The following is a 25,712-nucleotide window of genomic DNA, read 5'->3' as shown; positions in this document are numbered from 1 at the left end:
TGAAACCCCGCGAGTGAGTGTACTTCAGAGTGTGGCCAATATATAGGGCCTGTCAGAAACTCGGGAGTTTTAAACTGAGTTTATGACAGTTTTAAACTGGTTACGAACTGGCTGTCAAAAACCTAGATGTCATAGTCATAAACTCAACAGCCATTTTGGGAGTGGGCTAGGTAAATTTTGGAGCAATAATTGGAATTTAGGGGTGGGTTAGGGTAGTTTGGATGGTTAAAATTAGAATTGAGCCTGAGTTTGTGTCAACAGTTTTCAGTTAAAAGCAGCAGTTTATAACAGCCCGGGTTTATGACGCAGTTTATACTAGAGACCGCGCCCAGCTACGAGTACATATATATTGCACCACCCAAAGAAATGTTCATCTTATATATTCAATATCACATTGATACACCACGTTGAATAAAATTTGATTCCACCACTTTGACAAAAGCATAAGTTCATGATCATTAACCGCACATTGACGTACTGATATTGGAAAGCCATACATAATAGAAAGAAGAGAAAGTCACTGCCGGCGGTTTCATGACAACTGGCGGGGTAGTTATAGGTGAAAACAAGAAGGAAAAAAGAAAGTAAAAAGCGATCATCTGCCCACGGGTAGCTCTGCGGTCCACGACCTAATGACATATGTCCTGGCGTCCTCCGCCCGGAGGATAGAAAATGACTCTCCTAGCAATGCAACTGATGCAACGAGATATACGAACTCCAGCAGCCATGTCAACACCGTCCTCAACTTCTTTTCCTGCGCTCTCGCCGCTCCCCCCCATCCCCCACGCTGACCCACTCCGCTCTCCCCGCCCTTCTCCTCGGTGTCATAGGTTGAGGTGCTACTTGGTTCTTTGTTCCGCAGAGTTTTCTCCCGCAGACCCGCCAAGTGTTCAAGTACTAGAGCAATTACAGGCACAATCGCTACTGCGATGCAAGCGCCTCGCCAGATCCACTTTTCATACCAAGACGGAAAGGATTCCTTGCTCCAAACAGTGGCGTGTAAGCCTGCGTAGGCGATGTAGAACCACATGGCACGCCTCTTGCTATCAAGGTTGGCCTTCGTAACAAGGCTTGGGGGGAGAGGTTTGCAGCCGGGTCGGGCGTGCGGGGGTTGGGGGGGGTGGTAGGGCGGGGCGGCCGGGGGGGAGGAGGAGGCGGCTCTAGGAGGCACCTCTCTGATCGTGTCCAGCTGGGACTCCTTGGCGGCGGCTTCATTCGGCTGTGTTTCCTTACCTCGGGGCCGGGGGTGGGGATTGGGTAGGACCTCAACAAGGAGCTCGGCAGGTTTAAACTTGCTAGCCTCACATGAGAAACGCATCGCATTAATTTGTTTGACGGCATCATCCCAACGCGTACGAGCAGCAGCGGGGATATTGGTCTCATCATGATCATCTGTAGGTGCCGAGCGTGGGTATTGAGTATTGAACCGTCGCAATAGGCTCAGTGTTTGCCTGAACTTCTCCCACAATAGCGTTACGGCATCATCCCAACGCGTACGAGCAGCGGGGATCTTGGTCTCATCATCTGTAGGTGCCGAGCCTGGGTATTGAGTATTGAACCGTCGCGATGGGCTCAGTGTTTGCCTGAACTTCTCCCACAATAGCGTTACGCTAGCCTTGAACCCGGCTGACTCCGATCCTGTAGGCTTGAGAGCCTCTTCCGGGTAATAGCTCCACATTGGGTCCGGGGCCCAGTACCGGTCGCCGATATCGAGTTCCATAGGTTCGTTGACGTCTAGCTGCTTATACCACCAATAGCAGTAGAGTAGACCAGCGATGAGGATGCGGACAAACATGTGGAGCTCAAGCACTGCGACAGACAGGCCCATGGCCTTTCGCCCAACCATCTGCAACACGAGCTTGGTGACCTGTGCCATGATGATGAGCTTTGCAATGTTGCTTGCGTTGCCTTTATCGAGGATGTCCTTCTCCTTGTCCTTGACCATCTTGCGAAATGCATCTGGGTTTCTGGCATAGGCATTGAAGAAGTCCTCGGGGGTGATTATGAACATGGGCAGCTTGACCTTGGCCAGCTCGGCCTTGGCCTTGGTGAGCTTGGTATTGGCCTTGGCCAGCTCGGCATTGGCCTTGGCCTTGGCCAGCTTGGGATTGGTGTCGGCCGCGGTATTGTCATCGGCCTTGGCCACATTGACACCGGCCTTGGCCACATTGAGCTCTGCCTTGGCCAGATTAACCTCAGCCTTGGCCACATCGACCTCGACGTTGGCCATTTTGACCGCGGCTTTGGCGTCAGCGAGGTGAGCTTTGGCGTCAGCGAGGTGAGCTTTGGCATCAGCCACATTATTCTCTGCAGTAGCGATGTTGGTCTTGGCATCAGCCTCAGCGACCTTGGTCTTGCCCGGAGCCACTGATTCCTTGACATCAGCCATGAAATCTTCGGCATCAGTCACCTTGTCCTTGGCACCGGCCACCCCTCTCTTGGCATCAACCACCCTTCTTTCGTCACTAGCCACCGTATCCTTGGCTCTAGCCACCCGATCCTTGGCACTATCCACCCTAGCCCTGGCATCAGCCACCCGTTTTTCGGCATCTGCCACCCTTTTCTCGGCACCAGTCACCCTGTCCTCAGATTCAACCACACTGGTCCGACTCTCGGCCTTGGTCAACTTGTCCATCTCCTGGGGGATCATGGCATCGACCGCGGGCGAGGGGTTTTCTTTCTCGGGGGTCATGTGCCCCTTGTTCCTCCCGGGCCTGACGAGCCCGCGCATGACGACGAAGAAACAAACCTCTTTGCTGAAGGGATAGCGAGGGTCTTCCTCCTTCTCGAGTCTTCCGGTGGATCTCATGAACCATGTGGATATCCTCTTGGACCATGGTAGTGGGTCGGCGGCTTTTGCACCTTCCTGGCTGGGGGTGCGCTTTCCCAGTGCCAGTGCCGGTGTGTTTTTCTGTATGTGTTGTAGATTTGCCAAACCCTCATACAGCCGTATCATCTCTGCCCACTCATCATGGGCTTCTTCCACCACAAGATTAGGGAATATCAGCGCCCTGATAGAAGTCGTCACCTTGTGTCTGAGCCGATAGAAGGGTAGGTGATCAATCTGAACATTCACATGTATCGACGTCCAAACGCACAGGCCTAATGTGACAAGACAGGTGGTGACGATGGTCATGGAGCCTCGCGTATCCGGCTCACCCACCCAGCCTTTGGTTTCATTTCTTGAACTGTAACTGGATTTATCGTCCACGGGCGATCCCTCGTTGTCTATAAGATGACAGTCGTTCACGATCTTGGCCTTGGCGGATGCTATGCAGAGAGAAAAGAGGAGGCCGAGGATGGAGCCATAGCTCATGACGGCCGTTTGAGCTGGGAGTGCCATAGAGGCGGAAATCCTAGGAGGGGGTGCGGTGGTGCTCACGTTTCCTATAGCCAGCATCAGTAAATGGTTATTGAATTTGTATGTATTATTGAACAATCAATATTACATACCGCCAAGAGAAATATCAGACAATAAGGCTGCTTGAGAGGCTGGCTAGAGCAAGAGGCAAAGTATGCTAGTGATATATAGAGGCAAAATATGCTAGTGATATAGAGTTGCAGTCAAACAAACCGAAAGCCCGGGGATCTAAGGCCAGGTGGTTAGCTTAATTATGAGGGGTGAGGGGGATTGCCTTCGTTTTAAAGTTCCAACGAGGCCGAAAAAGAACACCCACGTCAAAGTATGAATGATCGAACTGGACTCGCCTGGGTGGGATGTAGACAGTATTATTTGCACTTCCATTATTTACACATGATCCATTGCCATAAGAGAAAAAGAAAAGAAACGGAGTACTTGTCTCTCCAATTTCGATTGAATCTGACTTAGGTTGAAGGTATGTAATATTGATACTCCCGCCCGCCCTTGGAAAACGCAAGAGAAAGAAAAAAACCCACCTATGTAGAAGGTGGGGTTCTCTCGAATATAGGCTTTTATTGGTTCCTAGCTGATCAATCACGTATAGTCGTGGCTGACGAGCAGGCGGCTTTGGGCCGCCAATAGGTATTAAATTAAAAGAAATAGAGATCTCGCAGATTCGCTGTTGCTTGCCGTACTTGGAAGGCCTGCTTGGAATCTTCAAGCAGCACTCGAGAGACGGTGAACGCCCGACAGACTTCAAAGCCTTCAGATACATATGTGCATTATCCATATATACCATGTAAGATTTCCTAATCAATTCTTATGTTCTATCCCAGCCTAATTGTCCTAGAGGCCTCTGAATAATTCTCAACCAGCTATAGGTCTGATATACCGCCATAACTCGAAAAATTGGCTAGATCAAAATTACTTGTACGGGAAACTTCTGGTGCAGATCGATGCCATTCAACCAATCACTCAAGTGGCAATCCCTGGACGGAGATAGCCAATTTTTCGAGTTTTGGCGGTATGTCCATTATGTGCTGTTTTAGGTTGTATATGTGGGCTTGTCCAGTATACAATGAAAGATTCGTTACCTAGGGTGAGATGCTTTTAGGCGTGTGCGCAGTTTAATGTCGTTCTAAATACCAATCTTTGGTTTAACGCATATATTGGTACCGCCAATATAATGCTCAGCTCGGCAATACTCTGAATAGAGCTACGTAGCCGGTTCGTTGTTTTATTTTCATTTGGGTAGAACCCAGCCTTGACGATCAGTATTATCACTACAATGAGATTGGCCAAGAAGCCTCTCATAGTTCATTCGAGTGGGCGGTACTGCCGGAATCTGCTTCGAGTTCTGATTGGTTCACACCATAAATATTATACAATATCTATCCAGATTCAATATACAGCTGAGTTATCATCGTTGACGCACCTGCGGGCCTAAGAAGCACAACAACTATGTGAGTTTACTTTATCCCATTAGCTAACAATAACTAGCAGCGACCTCTTCGCACAAGGATCTTTGTGGAAAAGACTCCAGTAGCCGTGAAAATGCATCAATTTTGACGTTCCCCATACAAAATGTTGCCAGATACACATTATTTGATGCAATAACCGCAATACTTTTTGTAAAAGGCATTCCTGTCCCATTACCAACGAGTTTAAAAATGGTTTTAACTGTTGAAAACGATTTTACTGATGTATTTACCTGCTAAAGACAATAAGATACGACTTCACCGACGACATTCCCCGTTAAAGGCATGTTAGAGGCAATAAAATGCGACTTTGCTGACTGTTTCCGGGGTTTCCTGTTTTCCGTTGAAGCCCCTCCTTTAGACCTCGAGATAGTTGAGTCCCTAAAGAGAGTGCTTCGATGGGGTCATGAAATGGTATCTGTCATCAACGGGCTTGCAACAGTTGGGAAATATAGTTTCATTACGGTGGACCCATTGCTTGGCATATACATGTAGGGTATTCTAACTTAATGCTTCAAGTATAATAGTAGGATGCTCTTTCATGATTCGTTCCATTGGCGATGTCTTTGGTCAATCATGTGAAGCATCACCGGTGGCCGAAACTTATCCCTTGGTAATACGCCCAAAATGAATAGCAGGAGCGTGACAGGTAAATACATCAGTAAAGTCGTCTGTAAAGTCATTAAAAATCGTCTGCAAAGTCGTCCAAGTTCCCTTAAAGCGACTTTCCCTTTGCCAAAATATTGACATTACCCAGCTCGAAAAATGTGGTTACCCAATTAACCGCGGGTCGAATTTGCCGCCCGAGATACCTTGTAAAATGCTTAGAAGACCGTCTCTTAAGAAACTGGAAATTATTGGCTAGACATTCGATGAGTGTGCGTGAAATCATATGCTGGATAGCAAACATTCATTTTATCAAGCCAGCAAGCCACGCTCATAACCTATTTAGAACAACAGAAAGGGTGCCTGGATCCATCCCGCTCTTATTTATTGGGCTGAGAACAAAAACATCATGAGAAATCATTCGGGATAGCAGCGGGGGATGGAAACATAACCGGAGGATCTCGTACGAGAAAGTATGTACCTGGATATCAAGCTCCGGCGTAACACGTTGCGATTGCGAGAGATTTATTTTGCCAATGGCTTCCATAAACATCACGTATGCGCCAAACAATATGCTACTACTGCGCGGTCGAAAGAAAATCAGATATGATATACGACCTGCATGCCCTGGAGTACTGTCCTGCTGTGGGACGTAAAGCCGATATGAGAATCTGGCGAGGGAAAACAAATGCGCATTTTGCGCAGGGAAATAGTCTAAGTTGGGTAGTCGCCGGGCACACACTCAGGGCCGCAGTCTGCTATCCCTGTTCGGGGACCTTTGCGACGACGACGTCAGGCTTTTTAATAGGCTGGAACGGTCTGTATTTGAGCTTGGACTGGCCCAGCCCAGCCCACCAAAGAGTGGGCCCGGACCGACTGGCCCATATAGAGCATATATGGTCCCTCCAAAGATAATTATTGAAGTTGAAAGTGCTAAAAGGTAATTTGAAATCTGTTTTTCTCTCACAATAGGTTGTTTTTTTTTCTCGCAATCGGTGGAGAGATATTTTAATAAACGGGACCATATATTACTCTGCTTGACCGGTCCAAAAAACACTCAGGACTGGCCCAGCCCTGCAAAGAAAATTCAAGGACCGGCCCACCGTCCATATATTTGGACCGGTCCGGTCCATATATCTGGCGGCCCATTACAAAGCCTGAGATCTCCCATATAAATTTAATTCCTCTATTATAGGGTGGTCAGCATAATAATAATAATAATTCAGCTTCGCCAACCGACCAGTCCCTAGTCCGACTGTAGTCAGACTATAGACTGCATTATAAGGGTCAGGGTTCTTAGAGTGTCGCCTAGGTCGCTTTCTTACTAGGTTGAGGTAGCTCAGGGTCTGGAGTTCATAGACAATATGTCTTACTACTGTTGAAAAAAACCGGAATAAGATTAAAAAGGTCTTGTCCTATACTTCTTATGCTGCTGAAGGATTGAAGTTGATTCAATTATCATAAACATCATAATAAACAATTTCTTTTAGGCAGTTCATGCAGTCCGCAGTCCTCAGTCCGTCCAGGGTTTGGACGGACTGGCTTGGCTGGAAAACCGCAGTCGATTGCAGTCCATGCAGTCCATGCAGTCCATGCAGTCCATGCAGTCCGTCCGTCTTTTTGGACTGCGTGTCTTGGCACAGTCGACTGCAATGGACTGCAGTCGGACTGAACCACTGGAGGCGTTGCCAGGATTGCCAGGCGAAGGGATACTGATGCTATTAAAGCCGAGATTCAAAACAATGAAAAATATATAATAGAGTTTATTAATTCGGGCCAGCTGTTCCACTGGAGACATGCTCGCGTGACACATCCCTGGTTCTGTGCTTCTAGAGTACCATTGTCGATCAACGCGCATATGTGCTCTACTATACGAAATAATATATAAGTACTCTCCAGTATGTATGTGTCTACTTGGACAGGCCAGCGAATAGTTGGGCAGGTAATGTCTGAGGTGCGCGCAAGTAGCCGCACCGATTGTATTAATACTCAGCCTACCCTCTTGGCGTGTATCTGTATCTTGGCGTGTGCTGGATCGTGTGGCGGGCTATCCACACCAGAGACCGGTCCCCAAGAACTGAATTATCACTTGAACCCGGTTTCGATCAATCGACAGGTGTTTCGGTGGGTTGCGGGGGTGTCGGGGGGCTGCATCATGCGGGAGGAATTAAGATCAGTTGTTATCTCCCCGTCATCCGGGCAGACCGCCGTAGTGGAACAACAGCACATATATTTTTCATTTTATTAAATAGATCTACCCAGGTTGACCTTCTCTATCATTTAATCTGCTCGGGTTCTTAAAATCATTGTTCGTTGTTGAGTTAGAGCACTGGAGGGTCCGGCGCGACGGAGGGTCTGGCGACCGTGAGGCTTGGCATTTTTTACGAGCAAATTGATGCAGATCTTTCTAGTTGGAATTCCAGTTCGTGGGCTGTTACCTCGTTATCCTCCGTCTCGCCCGGCCCTCCAGTGCTCTCTAAAAACATTCTTGCTGTGGCAATGTCGCTTGCATGGCCAAAAAAAGCACTTTTCCTGTCCTCGGTACTCTTAGCACGTAATTTGTATGTGCTACAGTCCTGTGTTTGTGTTAATGTTCAAATCTTATGTCCCTCAACACCCATTGCCCGTGTTCACCCTGCAAATGCCAGTAGTCCAGATGTAGGTACTCCAGTTAATGAGGACTGCGTGTAGATCCGGTTAGCCGAACCACTGAGGGGTCGCGATCGTTGGGGGCCTTGAAGGTGAAATCGATCCTCAGCGCCAGCCGCTTTCGGGTCCCTGCTCTTCGGGCATGCGCACTCTAAAAGTTGTACAGCGATGGGGAAAATTATTGTAGAAACAGGGGTCTAAAAACAGGGTTTAGGTGGCTGCCCTGGCCAATAGGACTCTTACCATACTTCTACAATAATTTTCCCCATCGCTGTAAACCATGGCACCAATTAATGATCAGGGTTTTTCTTCAGTGACCTGCTGTGGCGTGTCAGCTGATTACTCGTAATTTCATAGCGTTTCCGAAGACGACCAGTATTGCATGAATTTACGAGAGATATTATTTCTTCTCTCAATGTCTTGGCTTGAATATCAAGTTGCAAAGACAGCGTGCGCGTTTTCGAATTTCGCTTGTCGGTAATCTTGAGACACATATCACCCAGTACTGTCAATGGAATATAGTAGACACATATGCGTACCTAAAAATGTGGGTCTAATACTGGTATCCCGACCAGTAACTCCCCTAGTAGGTATAGGCAGGGCATGTAAAAAGCAGAGTGACAACGAATACCATGGCCATCCCCCGAGCTTTCGCCCCGAAGGACCAGCAGGTGGCGCTCGGGATCTCGGGTTTGTAGGTAAACAGATCTATAAACTCAGAGTTATTAGAGCGGTTCTATTGACCAATATATAGTAATACCTGCACGTGTACCTACATGTATCTCTGTTTCCATGTAGGTATGGTGCGCACACTCTTAAAGGTGACACGACGGCAAATGGATGTGGAACAATTGTGGCTGCAATATGGACTCATAGGCCAACCAGAGGGCTCATTTCTAGCCATTTTCCTGTATCACTGCCACAACTTGATCAGGTTTGCTTTTCGGGGGGTATATATGGGTATAATACTGTTCCACTTTGTTCAGTCTTGGCGCTTTTTACATACAAAAACAGCCATTTTCAATCGCTGATAACTTTATGACCATGATAGATATCAAAATTCAGTGAAATAGAACTAAAGTTCATCACTATTACTATACTTCTATTTTACCGTATTTTTGATATCTATCATGGTCATAAAGTTATCAGCGATTGACTTTCCGCTAGTTTTGGTGACCTTTACGAATGGGCGCACCATACCTCTTAGATGCTGCTTTATGTACCTAAGCCAGTTGGAACTCTCCATACAGAAAATGGGGTTACTAAAGTCAACGGTACTTTAGGCACTGTACCACATACAGCGAGGACTACTACCTACTAGTAGGTGGACTGCGCACTCGGAATTCGATTAATAAAACACTCCAGTTACTCACGACCACCCAAATCATACATATCGTGCTGCATCGAAGATGCTCTCCTATGAATCGGGCCAATTAGGTAGGACCCACAACGGATTAGTATATATCCCGAGTACCGCAGAGTTCCGCTTGAACAGACCGGTCTGATCTGGGGGGCGCAGACACGGTTCACAAGGACTAGGGTAGATTGGTGTTTCCCAGTGTGGCCTACGTCGGAGAGCACGACTGTGCTCAGCGTGCTCAGCGTGCTCAGCGTGCTCTGAGAGGTGTGGGTGCAGAGAGGCCGAGCGATATTCTTTTTCACAATATCCTCCATACAGACCGAAATTTGATTTTTTTTTTTTTTCAAATTTGGGGTATATCTAAGGGTGGGGTTGTTGATCAATTGATACTAGCCACTCTACTGGTACGTGTACGTAAAGTATTATATCCCAATTGCGTGGTAATAATTTAACCCCACCATACCTGAGACCCTATATAACGCCACAACCAATAGATAATACCAAATACGTGGAAGTCCTGCGCAAAGTGATTATTTGCTCATAGTTATTGTGGTGGGTGATGGGCCTAAGGAAATCGTGAGGCCGCCAGTTATCACGTCAAGAAAGTATACTTAATTTCACCCCAAGTAATATTAATAGAGTAGGTATTCAGAAAGCAACCATGTACTTGGCAAAAGTGTGTATCCCGTCGTCTGTCGATGCTGCTCACCCTAGAATTGAGAAATCAAATTTGTGTGAGAGATCTGTTAATTGATGAGAGAGATATATCGATAGCGATATCTATTAGGCATGGTAAACTCTCACTAGATTTACTTTTTCTTAACTAGGCAGCATTTTGCGACAGACGAAGGGATAAACTCCTAGATCCATGTCCCAACGCAGAGAATCAAGGCTATCTCCACCTGTGGCTGATGCTTTGGCCAATGAACCGTATTGGGGATCAATCATATCCTGCAAGAGGTCGTCGGTCACTCCTTACCCCGCTCCAGGCATAGTTGTGCTTGTGCCCATGTTGTGAGGAATATCGTGGCGCTAAATTGATCCACCCTCTGTTGAACCATCTGTCTACATAGTGCGCTGAAGGTGACACGTCCATTCTGTACGTGCCAAAATTTGTAACTCCACAACCATTCTCAGCATGAGTCTTCCGCAGCATCATAGCTAGGAACCGTGTTTTCGCAGTAAGTGGGTGATATAAACTGGCAGACCAACTTAAACCTCAACCTTGATAGATATTAAAGTTCTATAGAGTAAGGTCACAAACCTTTCCATGAAAGAATTTTGATTTCTGTTGTGGGTGATTGTGGATTCGTAATGTTTCCCAACCTGACCTAGGTGATGTGAAGACTTGGTCGTGTTTGGAATGAACTCACGAATTTGGTCCTTTGCCAGCTTCACGTGTAGTTAGTATTTTCTACCAAAACGCTCGAAAAATACAGCGAAAAGGTAAGGTTGGCTCAAGGGCGGGCCGCGGGTGACGAGCTAGTACTATGACATTTAACGCAGAGCTGGGTAGTGTAATTATGATAGTATTTACTCCTTCGAAGGGATTCGTAAAAGAAAATCTGTTAGTATCAGGTTGTGGAAACAAGAAATCCCGATAGAAAGATCTCAACTAGGTAGTGTGCCATACATTTGTACTAGGTATAAATCTATACATGCGCTACTGAGCACTCTAACTTACATTAACTGCTCATCCCTCTGTTATATTCGAAGTACTGTAGGTTGCAGGGCAATCTCGCTAAATTATACACTGTTTCCAACGGTTCTCCGGTTTTCTAGAACCGTTTAAGAAAACGGTTCGGTTCAGTTTTGCCTATTCACCACCTGGGTTAAACCGGTTTTGTATGCCGGTGGGACTCCTCATACCAAGAGCGAACACCATATCAGGACCAACCCTAACCCAGAACAGTGTAGAGCTCCCGCCAAACTAGTGCCAAGACCCCAGAACCGTTCTGCAATAGTATAAACCGGTTCTTATTCAGTCGGTTTAGTTGTCGGCCATTTTTATTTAGTTCAATTCAGCTCCGCTAAAAGTAAGAACCGGTTACAACCTTTGGGAACGCTGGCTAAATATAGGCTAAACGCTTCTTAGCGTCTTGCGGATGCGAAACATTTGCCAACACCTTGAACCTCTACTGCAGCTGTGCGCACGTGCGCGTGTGGGGCTCATAAATATACCATATACCAGTCAACCGCTGAGGACCGCACAATAATCTTTTGACTTTGGAAGAAAACGGAAGGTCTGTAAACAGCTCTTGTACTTCTCTAAAGTATTTAGTTGAGATGAATATGTGAACAGCTCATAGAAAGATTATCGCTTTGTGTCCTATACAGTTTCTAAGTTTGGCTCATGCGCTACCACCAAATAAATGAGAGGGCCCTGCTGCTGCATAGACTTGAGAGCGGAGAAAGAAGAAATGCTTTATATTAAGATTCGCCGAAAGAGGTTTGGGTGAGTTCCGAAGGACACGGGATAGGCCACAAAAGGTTGTCAGATCATCGTAGTCGATTGTAGTTATTTTGTCCCATTCGCAGACTCTACCTATCTGCCGGACATGCAGTGAATAGGTGTCCTATCTGGTAGACGCTTTTGATATCCCGAACATCCGCTGAGCGGCTGCCCCATTCATTGGACGTCTTGGGGGAATATTAAAACCGATACAAGGATATTGTGTATACGTAGGTACGACTACTAGTATTTTCCTAACGTTTATGGACGCGGCATTTCTTTTTTTTTGTTTCATTCATTACTCATATGCAACCTTCCGGTTATGATGAGGGCCAACCCGAAGGTTGACGATTAAGTACAAAATTTTCTCCCTAGAACGCCTCTCTATCCGCCGCTACTGCCTAACTAAATTGAAACTCTTACACTAAAACATTTTTGCCGTTACGTTTATGAAAACGTTTCAAATCTGCATTTCGAGACTACCGAGTATATTCAGGGTACCATCTCCGCCCCTCACTGTACCTTAAGATGTTGAAACCTGCGACTGACATCATAATCATTGCATCGCGTCCTTAGGTGAGAAAAGACTCGCGATTCTAAACTGGCTTTCTAAGGTCGAATATAAAAGACATCATGAACAAGCCAAGGACGAGTTGCTAGAAGGAACTGGACAATGGCTCCTCGACCATGAGAAGTATCAGGAATGGCGGTCTACAAGCGCGTCGGGGATCCTATGGCTTCACGGCATTCGTAAGTCTTTCATTCATTGACGCCGACTTCTTCTTCTAACTCTACATGTACAGCTGGCGCGGGAAAGACTAAACTTACGTACGTTTTGCCGTTAAAAAACCGAACATTGTTGCTGGTATAGACATATAGATAGCTGCATGGTGATCGAGACTTTGATATCGCGACTTGCAGGGAAAGAGCCTGTGGTATACTTCTACTACAACAAGAACGATCCCCAGCGACAAGACCCCGAAGTCCTGATGCAGGCCATCTTGAAGCAACTTTCGATCGCATATCCGGGCCTATCAAAGGCAATTGTGGCCGACTACAATCAGAGGTTGGAAGATGGGATGGCGGCGGGCACATTGAGGTTTCAAGAAAGCCAAAGTCTAATACTTTCGCTTCTGGACCTATACCCACAGACGACAATTGTGGTCGATGCCCTAGACGAGTGCGATCCGGGGGAGAGTTGGCGGCTTCTTGAAGTTTTTAAGACACTGTTAGACTCTGTCGGAAGTCTGGTAAAGATATTTGTTTCTAGCAGAGACGATATCGACATCAAACTCCAACTCGAAGGATTGCCAAATCTCTACATTGATGCGAAGGAGACAAGCCATGATATCGAGCGATTTGTCAACCGGGAGATTGAAACCGCGATTCGAAACAAGAGGTTACTCCGTGGGAAGGTTACAGACGACTTGAAGCTACATATAGTGAACACTATTGTAGAGAAGGCTCAAGGAATGTAGGTACTGATATATCATGTTGATCCCGAGTGCACTCTGACATTTTCGGAACCTATAGGTTTCAGTGGGCCGACCTTCAGATCAAGAGTCTCTGCAGATTAAAGCTTGCGTCTGACGTCGAGGAAAGGTTAACAATGCTGCCTGCTACACTGGAATCAACCTATTCCCAAATCTTGGACGAAATTAAACAAGGCACCCCGAAAGAATTTCATCCCGCAAACAGATCCCTAATGTGGATCATTGGCACTCAAATGCCTTTAGATAGAGATACATGGGCTCAATTCTCTTATTGGCCTGACGCTGTACCCGAGGACGGTGTCGATTGTCTGTTTTCTCTATGTCGCAATCTAGTAACATGGGACAGACAGCTCGATCGTGTCATCTTTGCGCATCTCTCGGTACAAGAGTACCTTGAGGGGGGCAGGGCTGAACAAGAACCATGTCCATTCCGGAATAGCGGAGGCTTGCATCTCCGGCCTAGTCCTACTTGAATCGAGCAGCGGTATGGAGCGGGCCTGCGCCAGTAAGAAAAAGTCTACTCTAAAGTGTATCGAGCTTTACATGGTGTTCACCTGGTTTCTCCATGTTGAGCTATCACTGGATAAAGATGAAGAAAGCCTAACCCCAGATTTGGCTGCCTTACTTCTCAACCTTTTGGGCACCAGTGAAAAGCCTGGGGTAGAGTTTATATTCTGGGTACGAATATTTAGCAACCTAAACATCAAACGCTACTGCGTAAAGTGGAGGACGAAGGGGATCTGGTCCACGCCTTCGTTCAAGGAACGGGTGCCCGGTCTGTGTGGGGCGGTAGCGGCAAAGCCGTCTGACCCATATTTTCTAATTGCCCACTGTCGCTTCGGGAAGAAGTTTGATGAGAACTTCCCAATATCTTCCCACAACGTCAGTCGGAGGACTATTAACTCGGATTGAACTTATGAGTGTGCCTCGGGTCCGACCTCCTTTTACCTGGCCACCCAAGCCGGCAATGAGTGTATCATGGACCGACTTCTTGCAGCAGGGGCGGATTTCAATGCGGTTGACGCGAATGGGAATACACCTCTGAAAAGCGCGGTACGCAACAACCACATACGCATAGTGTTGAAGCTCCTGGATCTAGGTGCCAAACCGATGGGAGGAAGTATGAGGAATATGATGCGAGCGGTAGCGGCGGAGAAACATGTAAGCCTAATGACCGCTCTTCTATTGAGAGACGAGAAGCTTGAGATCACCAAGGAAATACTCGAGGCCGCTGCAGGGAATTTTTATGCTTGGAAAGGGATGTTGGAAGTTCTTCTGCCAAGGAGCAAGACAGCCACGGTCACGGAGAAAGTCATCGCGGTGGGTGCGAGCAATACACAAGGCTGCTCAATTCTTCGGATGTTCATGGATATGGGTGTGAGGATCAAACCAACTGAGACTATCCTCCTGGCCGCAGTGGGGTACTGGACGGACGAAAGAGCTTTAACCCTTCTCCTGGCTGGTGGTGATGGCCGGCTTGCTGTGTCAGAGAGGGTATTGGCGGTAGCTGGTCAGAGGGGGAGCTTGCCCGTTCTGAAGGCTTTGGGCAGCGTTTACGATGGAGAACCCCCAGAAAGCTCTCTATTATCTCTTATCCACAAGGATACACGTATACCTCAATTTGAATGGGCCTTTAGATTTCTACGGCCATACTCGGATCACTGAATCCGTCTTGGTGAAGATTGCAGGGAAGTTCTGAGAGGATGATAGAAGTCCTCCTGCGTCACCCAGACCACCGCGGAGTGATGCGGCAGGAGGCGTTTGTTCTCGCCGTGACGCACTCCAACAAGGTGGATGTGCTTGAAACACTACTAGACTTCAACTGGGACGATGGTGACTCCATCGAGGTAACGGAATCTATCCTCATCAATGCGGTGTTGGGCCCGTCGGGCAACAGGTGGTCGGAATTCTCGCGTTTGCTGAAGCGTGTCAAAAATACCGAGGTAATGACGGAGGCTCTCATGACTGCGGTTTTGACGTCTAGAGATGAGAATGCGGGCGATTTGGTGCGGGGACTGCTCGATTACTTTGGTCAGAATATCGCGGTCACAGATGCACACATTAAAACTGCAATCAGCCAAGGATCGCCCGTCACAGAACTGAAGCTCTTGATGGCTAAAAACCCAACCTTTGAAGTCATTGGAGCCACACTCATAGCATCTGTGAGATATGCACCGCAGTTAACCTTCGTCGGTTCGATGGCCGATAATAGGGACATAACGGATATCAAGGACGAGTTGTTTTATGCAGCAGCCAAAAACTGCACATATGGTCACCAAATCACCGAACACCTCCTAGGCCTACTCGGGGACAATACGTACCTGCCGGAGGGGGCAGTTATGCGCGCCTTGAGGAAATGGACGAACCGCGGCGGTGCCCTTTTTCAGCTACTACAGAGCCGTCACATCCCCAAGATCACCAGGAGGGTTGTAGCGTCCCTTACGAAAAACCACGATTTCGGGCCTTCCCTTTTGGGGTGCATACTAGAAAAGTGTCCGCTGGAGGCTCGGTCCCTCTTCACGGAGGAGGCTATTGCTTCTACGGCCAGACGTGTGCGGGGATATGAGATGATCAAGACCTTGTCCGCCGAGGATGTGCCTCTCCTTATTACAGAACGGCTCGCGGCTGCTACAGCAAAGAACCGAGACTGTGGTCCGCTAATAATCGAGGAACTCCTAGCGGGAGGCCACGCCATAGTGATTACTGAGGATAGGATGGAAACACTTTGGGAGGACCATCCGGAGAAGAATGCGGTTATGCGTTCATTCCGCGCTCGACTATCAGATACGGCGGGCCTGTCATCCCCTCCAGTCCTGCCTCGATCCTCAGGGGTTGGGTACCCCAATTCTTCGGAAGACTACTCCAGCTCCTCGGATGAAGATGAATTTGCCAGCTCGTCGCTTTTATAATAACCAAGTGAGGAGCTGCCGGGGATCGGGAGATAGCATCATAACCACTCCCGACGATGATTAATGTGGGGGTTTACGGGGGTTCCTGTAAGTTTTTAATCTTCAGGTTGGGGTCTGATATTGCTCCCTGACTCATTCTGATCGATATTGAAGTGCGTAATCACATGTTGTATATAACTCCCAGGTGGTTTTATATACACAAAGCAAGACCAATGTCAAGAATATAAGGGAATGATACCACTTTGTCTTACTGTTCAGCACTGTATCTTGTTATTTTCTGTCTGAATTGCTTTCTCTTGATTATAATCCAGTCAATATCTTTCCTTATTTACGCAGGTTAATCTACAACAGAAATTGATTTCTGTACATAACCAAAATGGTACATGCGACACTGACTCCGCAAGGGAACGCACCTACTAATGAGAAGGTATATCATAGGAATATGGTAAGAGATTTTATTGGTCTTGTGCAGTGTAGACATCTTATTCCGGGTATCTGCCCACCCGCTGCCCATGTCTTTGAATGCTTTATTCCCCCCCGTTGAGCGTTATCAGGTTCACACTGGAGGAATACTCCGATGGAGGAAACTGTTATAGGAATCACGGAACACTGTGCAAAGGGGAAGCACAGTGAGGAAAATGAGTGATGGGTGGTGATGCGAGTACGCTCGGGTGACCAAAGAACAAGCATAGAAAGGTATTGAGTAGTGGAGAAGCATGTGGTACGATCATACTAGTATTAGGCTATTGTGATGGCATGCTTACTATTAGGATGACTCACCGGAACAAATTAGAAGTGGAGTTTACGGTTGCAGGCTATTCTACTTCAGGAATTAGGTATAGGACATTATTATGATACAGCTCGACTACTGGTATTTGAGAGATTCAACGTTGCGTGTCGAAATTAGAATGGAGAAAGGGTCTATACCGGGGCGTTTTTCTATTAGGGCTATCTTCAGGCTAATTGTATTATTCTATTATCGTTATTTCATTAGTATTAGAAAGCGGGCCTTGATATAGGTTCCAATATATATAAATAGGATACGGTTCTGCCTCGACTTAGTAGTATCATCAATCATCAGGTGAGCGGAATCACGTCTACAATATTAAATTGTTTAAAACCTACAGAACTATCGCTTATCATTGGCATTTCCCAAACAGAAACACAATAAGGCTCTTGTAACGGGAGTCTCTTCTAAGAGAAATAGAATAGGATAGAATAGAGATGGTCATGCAAGATAGACAATCAAGTTGCAGATTACTCAAAGATACTATTGCTAGAACTCAATAATCTTTAAGGGCTCTGCTACTGATAAGAACTTCATTTTCTTTTCTGATGAAGACTGGAGAGAGCAGGACTGAAGGGTGAGAATGAACCTGAGTACTTATACTCCAAAGGCCTCTATTCTCTGCTCTTAACTTCTTACTAAGTTCCGGTGAAGCCTTTCTTGGCCCGGGAAACAATACCACCAGTACTTCGCTTTTCCTCAAGCATCAGCAGGTGTTTCCGATACCCAATGCAAACACCCTTAGTCAAAGCCATTGTAACACCTGCAGTCTAGGTTGCTACACAACCGGAGTCTCTATGAATGAGCTGCTACTCAGATGTAAGCTTAATCATTGCTGTAGAGCTTTCGCTTATTGTAGACTTTCCTGGCATAGTTTCTTCCACAAATCGGTGGACTTACAATGCTCAGAGGATACAGAGGATCACTGGACAATGAGAGCTTCGCTCTGGCCAGTATTCTAGTCACTGGCAATGCATAGGCTCGTCAGTCATTGCTCCCATGCATAGATCCTCTTCCTAGTGCCCAGAATGTAGTTACTCTAACAGCTGGTAGCTAACCACACTGCCGGTACTTGCATCTCACTGTGCAAATGGCTTCCAACAATAACTCTCAGTATGTAACCGGGCCCTGTGTGTACTCATACACCAGACAGTTTGAAATGGCTCCGTTACAGCTCTCCACCAAAGTGCTCAAATATCTAATAAGTATATAGATATACCAGGTATGCAATATGCGGCTTAAAGGTTCTGATTGGCCATGTTCTAGGTTTCCTATTTCACTATTTCTGAGAGGTATCATGAGTCAGTGGATATCATGTACCCGGGGATCCCTATAAGTGATGCAACGATCATATAATCCATATTTGTCAACAACGAAACTAGCCAACAAGATGCGCAGTCAATTTATAATAATTTACAAGGTGGGGAACATAGTTTGGCACTAGAGGTATTATGAATAGCTGTTGCTTGTCCTTTTATCACCTTTGTTGGTCGGAAGTTCTCCCTTTTGTAGGCTAAAAAACACAAATTAATGACTTAGTAAATGTAGATTCTATCCTAGAGACTCCTGTGTCATGTGTATGATCAGAATATCTATCTTATTCAGTCGTTGTGTTGTGTTAAAATATTGGAATCCAGGTGCCTTTTGGCGTTGTTATGTCAAACGTTGCATCACTTTTGGGGACCCCCGGGTACAGTACATTCTGAAGCATACATGAGTTTCCATATTGGTGTTTTATGCCTCTATCATATATCACTGACTCAAATGTGGTAAAGTTCGATTGCAAGCCACCCCTAGGTATAGAGTTTGGGCTTATGAATTTTAGATGGGAATATAACTCCCCCAGGAGTGTATTTGATGACAAAGTGAATAAGCACCCACAACGTGAGGTAGGGCCTGTTCTGATCCAACTACTGTTTACTACCTCGGACGCCAGTTTTGTTTATCTGCCGCGCTCCCGGTGTATGCCCAGATAGCATATGCCCGTGGCAGATATATGACCTAGCTTTTGAACAATTATCGCTCGGATCATTGAAAACTTTCTCGGGCAAACCGGCACAACATCATCTTTCTCTGGCCCATCATCTTCAGCAATGCCCATCGACGCCCTGTGCTATCAGGCCAGTTTCTCGTCAGCCCTGATAGGTGCCCGTATTCCCATATGACGTGACCTAGCGCACTAGCCCGATCCGCCAAAGGGCACCCCCCCTCCCCCCAATCACCTCCCTTAAATTAGACTATTTCGATGCAAGATCCATCTTTTTTACCTGGTGACACAAAGATTTGGGTTCTGAGCCAGTGATGCGGTGAATACGAATTTTGCGACAATATATACAAATCGGGACCTGTACTTATTTGATGGGCTACAAAGGCCCCCACTTCTTGTCCCACTTCTTGTCCCTCTATTATTAGACATCTCATTAGCGAAAAGCTCGACCCCCAGCTAGCCACGTGATTAAGCTAGGCAAGAGACAGAGAAAACATTCGAAATGCACTTCCGACTAGGTTATCTCGCAGCAAGATCGGCAAGATCGGGATCTCCTGGATGCTTTGTGCGGTCCAAGATTAACGATGTTGCCCAAAAATACATGACTTGCACCATCCTGGTGTTACCGTAAGCAGGCTATACTAAATATAGCAGCATCATGCACTGGCCCAGTAATCAGATATCGATATATCGCGAAATATGTGAACTCAACTTACCAACCATTTGACTCATGATACGAGCTCTAATCGTTCCACCCATGGTATGCAGAACCTTGGAGAACAAGCGGAAGTTGGTGGTGGATCATGGGATCGGGTATGAGGACTATTCCCATCGGATTGCTTGAATGGGAAAGAAACACACTAAGCAGGGCAAATCCTCTTCGTGCGAGATCTCATCGTGAATTTACAATTAAATCATTATCGACTCCAAGTACCTAGGTATGGGTATGTGAATAAATACCCAAGTATTCCGCACTACCTTTCCATCCCCATCCTCATCCTCATTCTGGAAGACTACCAGCAGCTTCAGCCATCCCTGCCTAGATAGCCACCGGTTCCCTCGTCTTTGGATATCAATCTCCCAATATGAAATTCTCAATCTTCGCATCGCTCCTTGCCTTCACCGGCCTGGTCTCTTGTGCTCCGGTTCCTGATGTTGAAATCGAACGTCGCGCTGTGGCAACAATCTACCCATCGCTTGCCGTCAATATCTTTACTCCCAGCAATGGGGTTGTCATGGGTGATGTCTACGTCTTCAGGGTATGTCGATTCCCCGCATCATGATGCACAACTGGTACAGGTACTAACCCGAACCCCAGTACACCGCACAAGGAATCCAGCACGAGACCAATTCCCTTCTCTCGTTCAACTTCCCGAGCGGTTACGGTGGCAAAACCTGCAGCTTCTCGTTTGCCAATGGGTGGCCACAGCCACTCAGCGACGTTTCAAACTCGCGGAAGGTTCAGCTCTTCAGCGTGGGTGGACCGATTTCGGCGACAAACACCTACACCAACAGGCCGTACAGGGATGTCCCGTACGGGATTTTCTCCGTTACTCCAGACGGTGCTGTGGGAACCTGGGATGGACCAACCCCGACTTTCCCATGCCCGGCTTCTGCGACGACTCTCGGATTTGAGGTGGCGCCGCAGGGTGATTTCGATAATGTCTCCTGGCCGCTGGGCGCGGGGTTGGCGGTGGTTGTAATGTAGATGGGGGTAGTAGTCTCGCTTCCACGCGCGGTTTTAATTATTTGATTGGACTCTGCCCGCAGATATTTCATTTGTTGAAGCTTGAGATGGGTAAGTGGTTGCTGGAGTGTTTGGATATTTAAGTTCGGGTCAATCCTTTAAACCTTTGTTATTGAACTGTTACCATTACAATATATTTGGAATATAGCTTTAGTTGGACCTTAGCATACTTTCGTGATCTGCTGAAGCATCGAACGCGCTCCTGAGGTACATATATATGTTCGTCGTCGGTCAAGAGCAGGTACCAATTGATTGATACACGAGTACTGAGAATCATGCTTCCCATGCTTATCATTATATCTGAAACTCGACCAGGTCATCGGGCGTCAGTCCTGCTATGATTGACTTTAAAGTAGACAACCGGGTTTATTCATGCCGGTATATGACTGAATAAGTTGTGAGCTTTCAGCAGATAGGAATGGCCGGCTTTGAAAGCCAGCGAATTCGTTTCGTTTCGTTGCGAAATTGTTTCCATCGGTAGAGTTAGTGGTAGCAGATTCAGATTCATATTGGAATATGTAAATTTATACCAAAGGTATCAATTTAAATTTTGTTGTGTCTCGTTATGGGATGGTAAGATGGAGCGCGATGTGTAGGGCCGGGACAGGAAGCCTAGGTTCTAAGCACAATGATGACTAAGTGATGCAATGCGAATACCGAGTTATTCGGGGTTGCCAAGAGCGTCTTTTGCCTTTTCTTCTTGGCAACCCTCGAGATTTGGCGGTATGCCTTCTCAACCCTGGAGTAAATTTCAGGGCATAGGTCTTCTTCTCCACGCAACCTTCTTGTTATTCACTTCAAGATACTAGTTCGTCTTCTAATTCGTCTTCGGACCCTTCATTCTTCGCTTCGGTTGTGCTCCTTGGCCCCGTAGTCTCCGTCTTGCCTTTGCCCTCGCTTAAACCCCCATATTCAAACACGCATCTAGGAGCAGAGTTCAGGTTCAGGGCATAGCCGTAGAAACCACAATGTAAGCGAGCAGGACTAGAATCTCTAAGGTGACAGGATAGCAGAATGGGATTAGGGGGTAAGGAGCACAACCGGTGTCAAGGATAATCGGAGAGATCGAAGAGCAAGGTAAGAGGAGCGGGGCCGAGATATTGAATATCCAAGTTACAACACAAAGATTACATGACCAATATATATGTCCCTAACTGTTCGACCGCCTTCTCCACGCTCCAATACCCTTTCCCAAGACTACATACATGCCAGGGCGCCGCGGTAAGCGGGCAGGCTCATATACGACCTCATATATGGTGTGCAATAGGGCCGTGTGGTAACGGTAAATAGGCGTGTTTATTGGCGGCAGGCAAGCTGATATTATATTTGTACGCCCATATAAATCTAGCAGCGGCGTGGAAAAGCAGGGGTTAGGGTTATTATTGTCGCGCGCTCGAAGAGCAGCTCTTGGCAGCCGAGTGATTTCCTGTGATTAAGAGCGAGCTATTTGCGGGGGGGGGGCATCCCTGACGAATGCCCACGGCCAGAAAAGTCCCACTGCCAGAAGCAAGGTTTGTGGAGAGCCTGATTTGACTGCTCACAGACGGTGAGTTAGGGTTGTGGTTGACAGATTTTAGCTTTTGAAGTGGCGTGGGACCCCTGCGCGACGGCGCTATGACGATTTTGGCTAAACGAGCTCTTAGTAGCAAAACGAGGTGTAGTAGATATTGGCTATAGCAGCGGAATAGATTCTTATCATGTCTTGTATTAACACAGGAGGGAACTTAGTAGCCCTTTTATAACAACAATCTTCTTGCCACAATTATTACAGTCAGGATATATTTTCCCAGGCTCGCATAGTAATTCCAACCCGAGGAAGCGAGGGGTGACCGAGTGATATTCTGTGATAAAGAAATGGGGATAGGGCGGAGGATCACCTCCAATAAGTGTCCAGGGCCATGTAGATTTCGCGCTGTCACACAGGATGGTACGGAGAAGCCAGACTGATTGAGTGCAGGGGAGGTGTTGACAGGCGAGTGATCACTCATGATTAAGAGGGGCGAGCAATGTTTCCCTTAAGCTTAAAGGCGAGAAGGTTCATATAGGACTGCTGTATCCTTGCGGGGATCAGTGCTTTTTCCTGTTGACGCAGGCAAAAATGAGAGCTCATATAGTATGTTTTGAAATAGGGGCTGTGTCGTGGCGGGAAATACTGCTGTCTCGCGGTGGGCAGGCTTATATGGGCCCGTATGCGCTGTGTCTTGGCGGGCGAAGGCGAGTGATTTCCTGTGGGTTAAGAGAGGGCATACAAATTCCGCACTGCCAGAAGCGACGGCGTGGCAAGTCACTTTGGCGCGCAGACGGTGGGTAAGGGTTGTGGGACGGCGTGGGACCCCTGCGTGGCGGTGCTCTTACGTTTACATACATGATTTACCGTGTTTTAGTTAAGCGAGGCGGTGTCCTAGGATCGGGCGGCCCGTGGGGGCTAAATGTGGGGTCCCCACAGTCGCTCATTTTAGGGCCGAACTGCTCGTTTTCGGCGGCCTCGGCAGTGCGGCTCCAGGCATACAAGTATATTAGACCTTTTAAGCCAACAGAAAAAAAAGATTGGCGAATAAAAAGATTAGCGTCTACTAGCTGGAGGTAGTAGGTATGATATTTTCTATGCCACTCACAGAGGCCACTGTCATGGTATCAAAAGTATAACCGTGAGAGCATGGCTATTAACTGCGTTTACCTGATCACACCAACCTAGCATGGCTAGTAGAGCTAGAGGATTATCCTTTTTTTCGCCGATCCTTTTCTCCTGCAACGGACGGTGGCTTAAAATGTCTATTAACTGTACTGTCAAATTGTCAATTCCGGCTAACAGGTTTCCGGAATTGACTGCCGTCGAATAACAGAAACCAGCTGGATGCCTGAATTCGTGAGTCATGATGCCAAATAGAGCTTGTGCATGCCAAGAAAAACTGAGCTGGCAGTACTTCTGTCCCCCCGCCCCCCCAAAGCCTCTGGGGGGGGTTTATATGATTATATCCAATTATACCGATACTAGTAGTGAGTATAATACTCGTATTTGGCGCTGAAAAGGAAATAAACTCCCAACCCTTCCCCAACACACCTATCATCTACAGACTCAAACAAATGCCATCTCTCAGAAAAGGTCGTAGGAATAATTATCTCACAACGGTCCGAGGAAAAAGGATGCGTAAGGCAGCCCCAAAGCCAGCTCAAGAAGACGAGAATGACCCAGCAACCGCTTGCGGGCACATCGAAACCGATACGTGTTGGTGTGCTACCGCCGCCGACAAGCCCGGTAGATCCCACACTAGGCGAAATCCTCAGAAATCCGCTTCAATAGGTGAAACCATAGGCTTGAACCCATCGGACACGAAAAGACTTTGTATTTTTGCGCACTATTTCAACCTTGGCATAAAGGAAGTGTTTCGCGGAACTGCTGTCTCTGCTTGTTGGAAAGGCTTGGGGGTGTGGGATCTGGTTGACGGTACCAAGGGAGAGTACTCTGTCGCCTGGCTCCAACAGGTCGTGGAATTCATGGTCCACAGGCACAGGTCACGGTAAGTCCAGTTGATGACGGCACCCCAATCGATAAGGATCCATTCCAGAGAATACCTCAGCTCAAGCCAGTCTTCGATCTCATGTCCAAGGAGACAGTAAATCCTCAGGAAGGAACCTTCGACGACCGCAGTCCGATGGGAAGAGGCTAGTTCACCCACGGCTTTATTCCAGCGTCCTTCAAGGTGCTGTCCCTTGGTACGAGTGACGACCGAGCCATGTTAGCCAACGTAATGAAGACCCCGGCGCAACAAAGAAAGCTATGCGTTTACACATTGCTCCGCATGGCAGTCTTTTCCGACTTGGACGACCTTGACGGCGGCGCCCTAAATGTCGGCGATGCCAGGCCGCAACTCTCACCCGGCACTGATCATGAGGCTGACTCCCATGGTGGACTTACGCCAATGGACATCGACAGCTCTAGCCCCCCAGGGATGACTTGTAGCTATAGCGCAATCGCACTAGACGAGTGTACAGCCCGTCAGCCATCAGCACCTCCAGATTTGACACAACGACAGAGGCAAGCGAGCGGGGATACCGATGGGGAAGAGCATACATATTGCGGTGGTGGTGGTGGTGGTGGTGAGTATGAGGTCATGGTCCCATATTCTGCCAGGGACGATATCGTTGCTGGAGCCGTTCGTGGGGGAGCGGCCTCCCTACATGCGCAAGGATACGCACCTCCCAAACTCCCGGGGCTGTCCATAACCCATACTAGCGCGGTGGACCCATATTATAACGGACTCGATCACGAATGCCGGCTAGATCGGATGGAAAAAGCGCTCATCAATCTGGGTGTACGGCTGGACAATCGGCTGGAATATCAAGATACACGGCTGAACAATCAAAAGCCACGGCTGGACGATTAAGATATACGGCTGGACAATCATGAGACACGGCTGGACAAACAAGATACACGGCTGAACAATCAAAGGGCACGGCTGGACGATCAAGATATACGGCTGGACGATCATGAGACACGGCTGGACAAACATGACACGAACTTCCAAAGCCTTCAGGGGGACATTCGTGGGATCAAGTCAATGTTGGAGCAAAATCAGTCTCGACGTCGAAAAGAGGAGGTTGATCGTAAGAAAGGGAAGGTGTAGAAGGAGAAACGTCGGCAGCGCAACGAGAGGGAAATTCGGAAGCACGGGGAAGCGCTTGGGCTGTTGATGGCGAGCATGAAAACTCTCCTCGAGGGAAGGAGTGAGCACACACCGAGAGATTCCGGACCTCCAGCTGCCCCAACGTCTTCTTTCAATATGTCGCCAGCCGAATTTGAAGCGGGACCTAGTAACGGGGCTGGGCCCCCGCCCGCGGACCCCCAGTCCAGATATAGAAATCCGAATAACACGCACAACACC

General features: G+C 47.4%; 4 protein-coding genes across 4 annotated transcripts; 3 read left to right on the top strand and 1 right to left on the bottom strand.

Annotated features, from left to right (window-relative positions):
• Positions 1 to 595: 595 nt before the first annotated feature.
• On the bottom strand, positions 596 to 2,809 carry H6S33_001438 (uncharacterized protein; the record flags this gene model as incomplete). Its single annotated transcript, XM_044832816.1, has 1 exon — positions 596 to 2,809. One exon carries the CDS (start codon positions 2,807 to 2,809, stop codon positions 596 to 598), a length of 2,214 nt encoding a protein of 737 aa, XP_044694405.1.
• A 9,403-nt stretch (positions 2,810 to 12,212) lies between these two features.
• On the top strand, positions 12,213 to 16,308 carry H6S33_001437 (uncharacterized protein; the record flags this gene model as incomplete). Its single annotated transcript, XM_044832815.1, has 8 exons — positions 12,213 to 12,249; positions 12,483 to 12,656; positions 12,710 to 12,734; positions 12,790 to 13,380; positions 13,440 to 13,705; positions 13,839 to 14,281; positions 14,321 to 15,008; positions 15,110 to 16,308. 8 exons carry the CDS (start codon positions 12,213 to 12,215, stop codon positions 16,306 to 16,308), a joined length of 3,423 nt encoding a protein of 1,140 aa, XP_044694404.1.
• Positions 16,309 to 20,167: 3,859 nt separating this feature from the next.
• Positions 20,168 to 20,790, top strand: H6S33_001436 (uncharacterized protein; the record flags this gene model as incomplete). The annotated part of the gene is made up of 2 exons (XM_044832814.1): positions 20,168 to 20,341; positions 20,401 to 20,790. 2 exons carry the CDS (start codon positions 20,168 to 20,170, stop codon positions 20,788 to 20,790), a joined length of 564 nt encoding a protein of 187 aa, XP_044694403.1.
• Positions 20,791 to 23,913: 3,123 nt separating this feature from the next.
• H6S33_001435 (uncharacterized protein) lies at positions 23,914 to 25,214 on the top strand (the record flags this gene model as incomplete). Its single annotated transcript, XM_044832812.1, has 3 exons — positions 23,914 to 24,085; positions 24,313 to 24,443; positions 24,498 to 25,214. 3 exons carry the CDS (start codon positions 23,914 to 23,916, stop codon positions 25,212 to 25,214), a joined length of 1,020 nt encoding a protein of 339 aa, XP_044694402.1.
• Positions 25,215 to 25,712: the final 498 nt, after the last annotated feature.

The sequence above is a fragment of the Morchella sextelata genome (genome assembly GCF_020137385.1).
Source record: "Morchella sextelata strain SCLS chromosome Unknown scls_10, whole genome shotgun sequence".
Lineage (NCBI taxonomy): Eukaryota > Fungi > Ascomycota > Pezizomycetes > Pezizales > Morchellaceae > Morchella > Morchella sextelata.
This window is presented reverse-complemented; position numbering and strand designations above follow the sequence as displayed.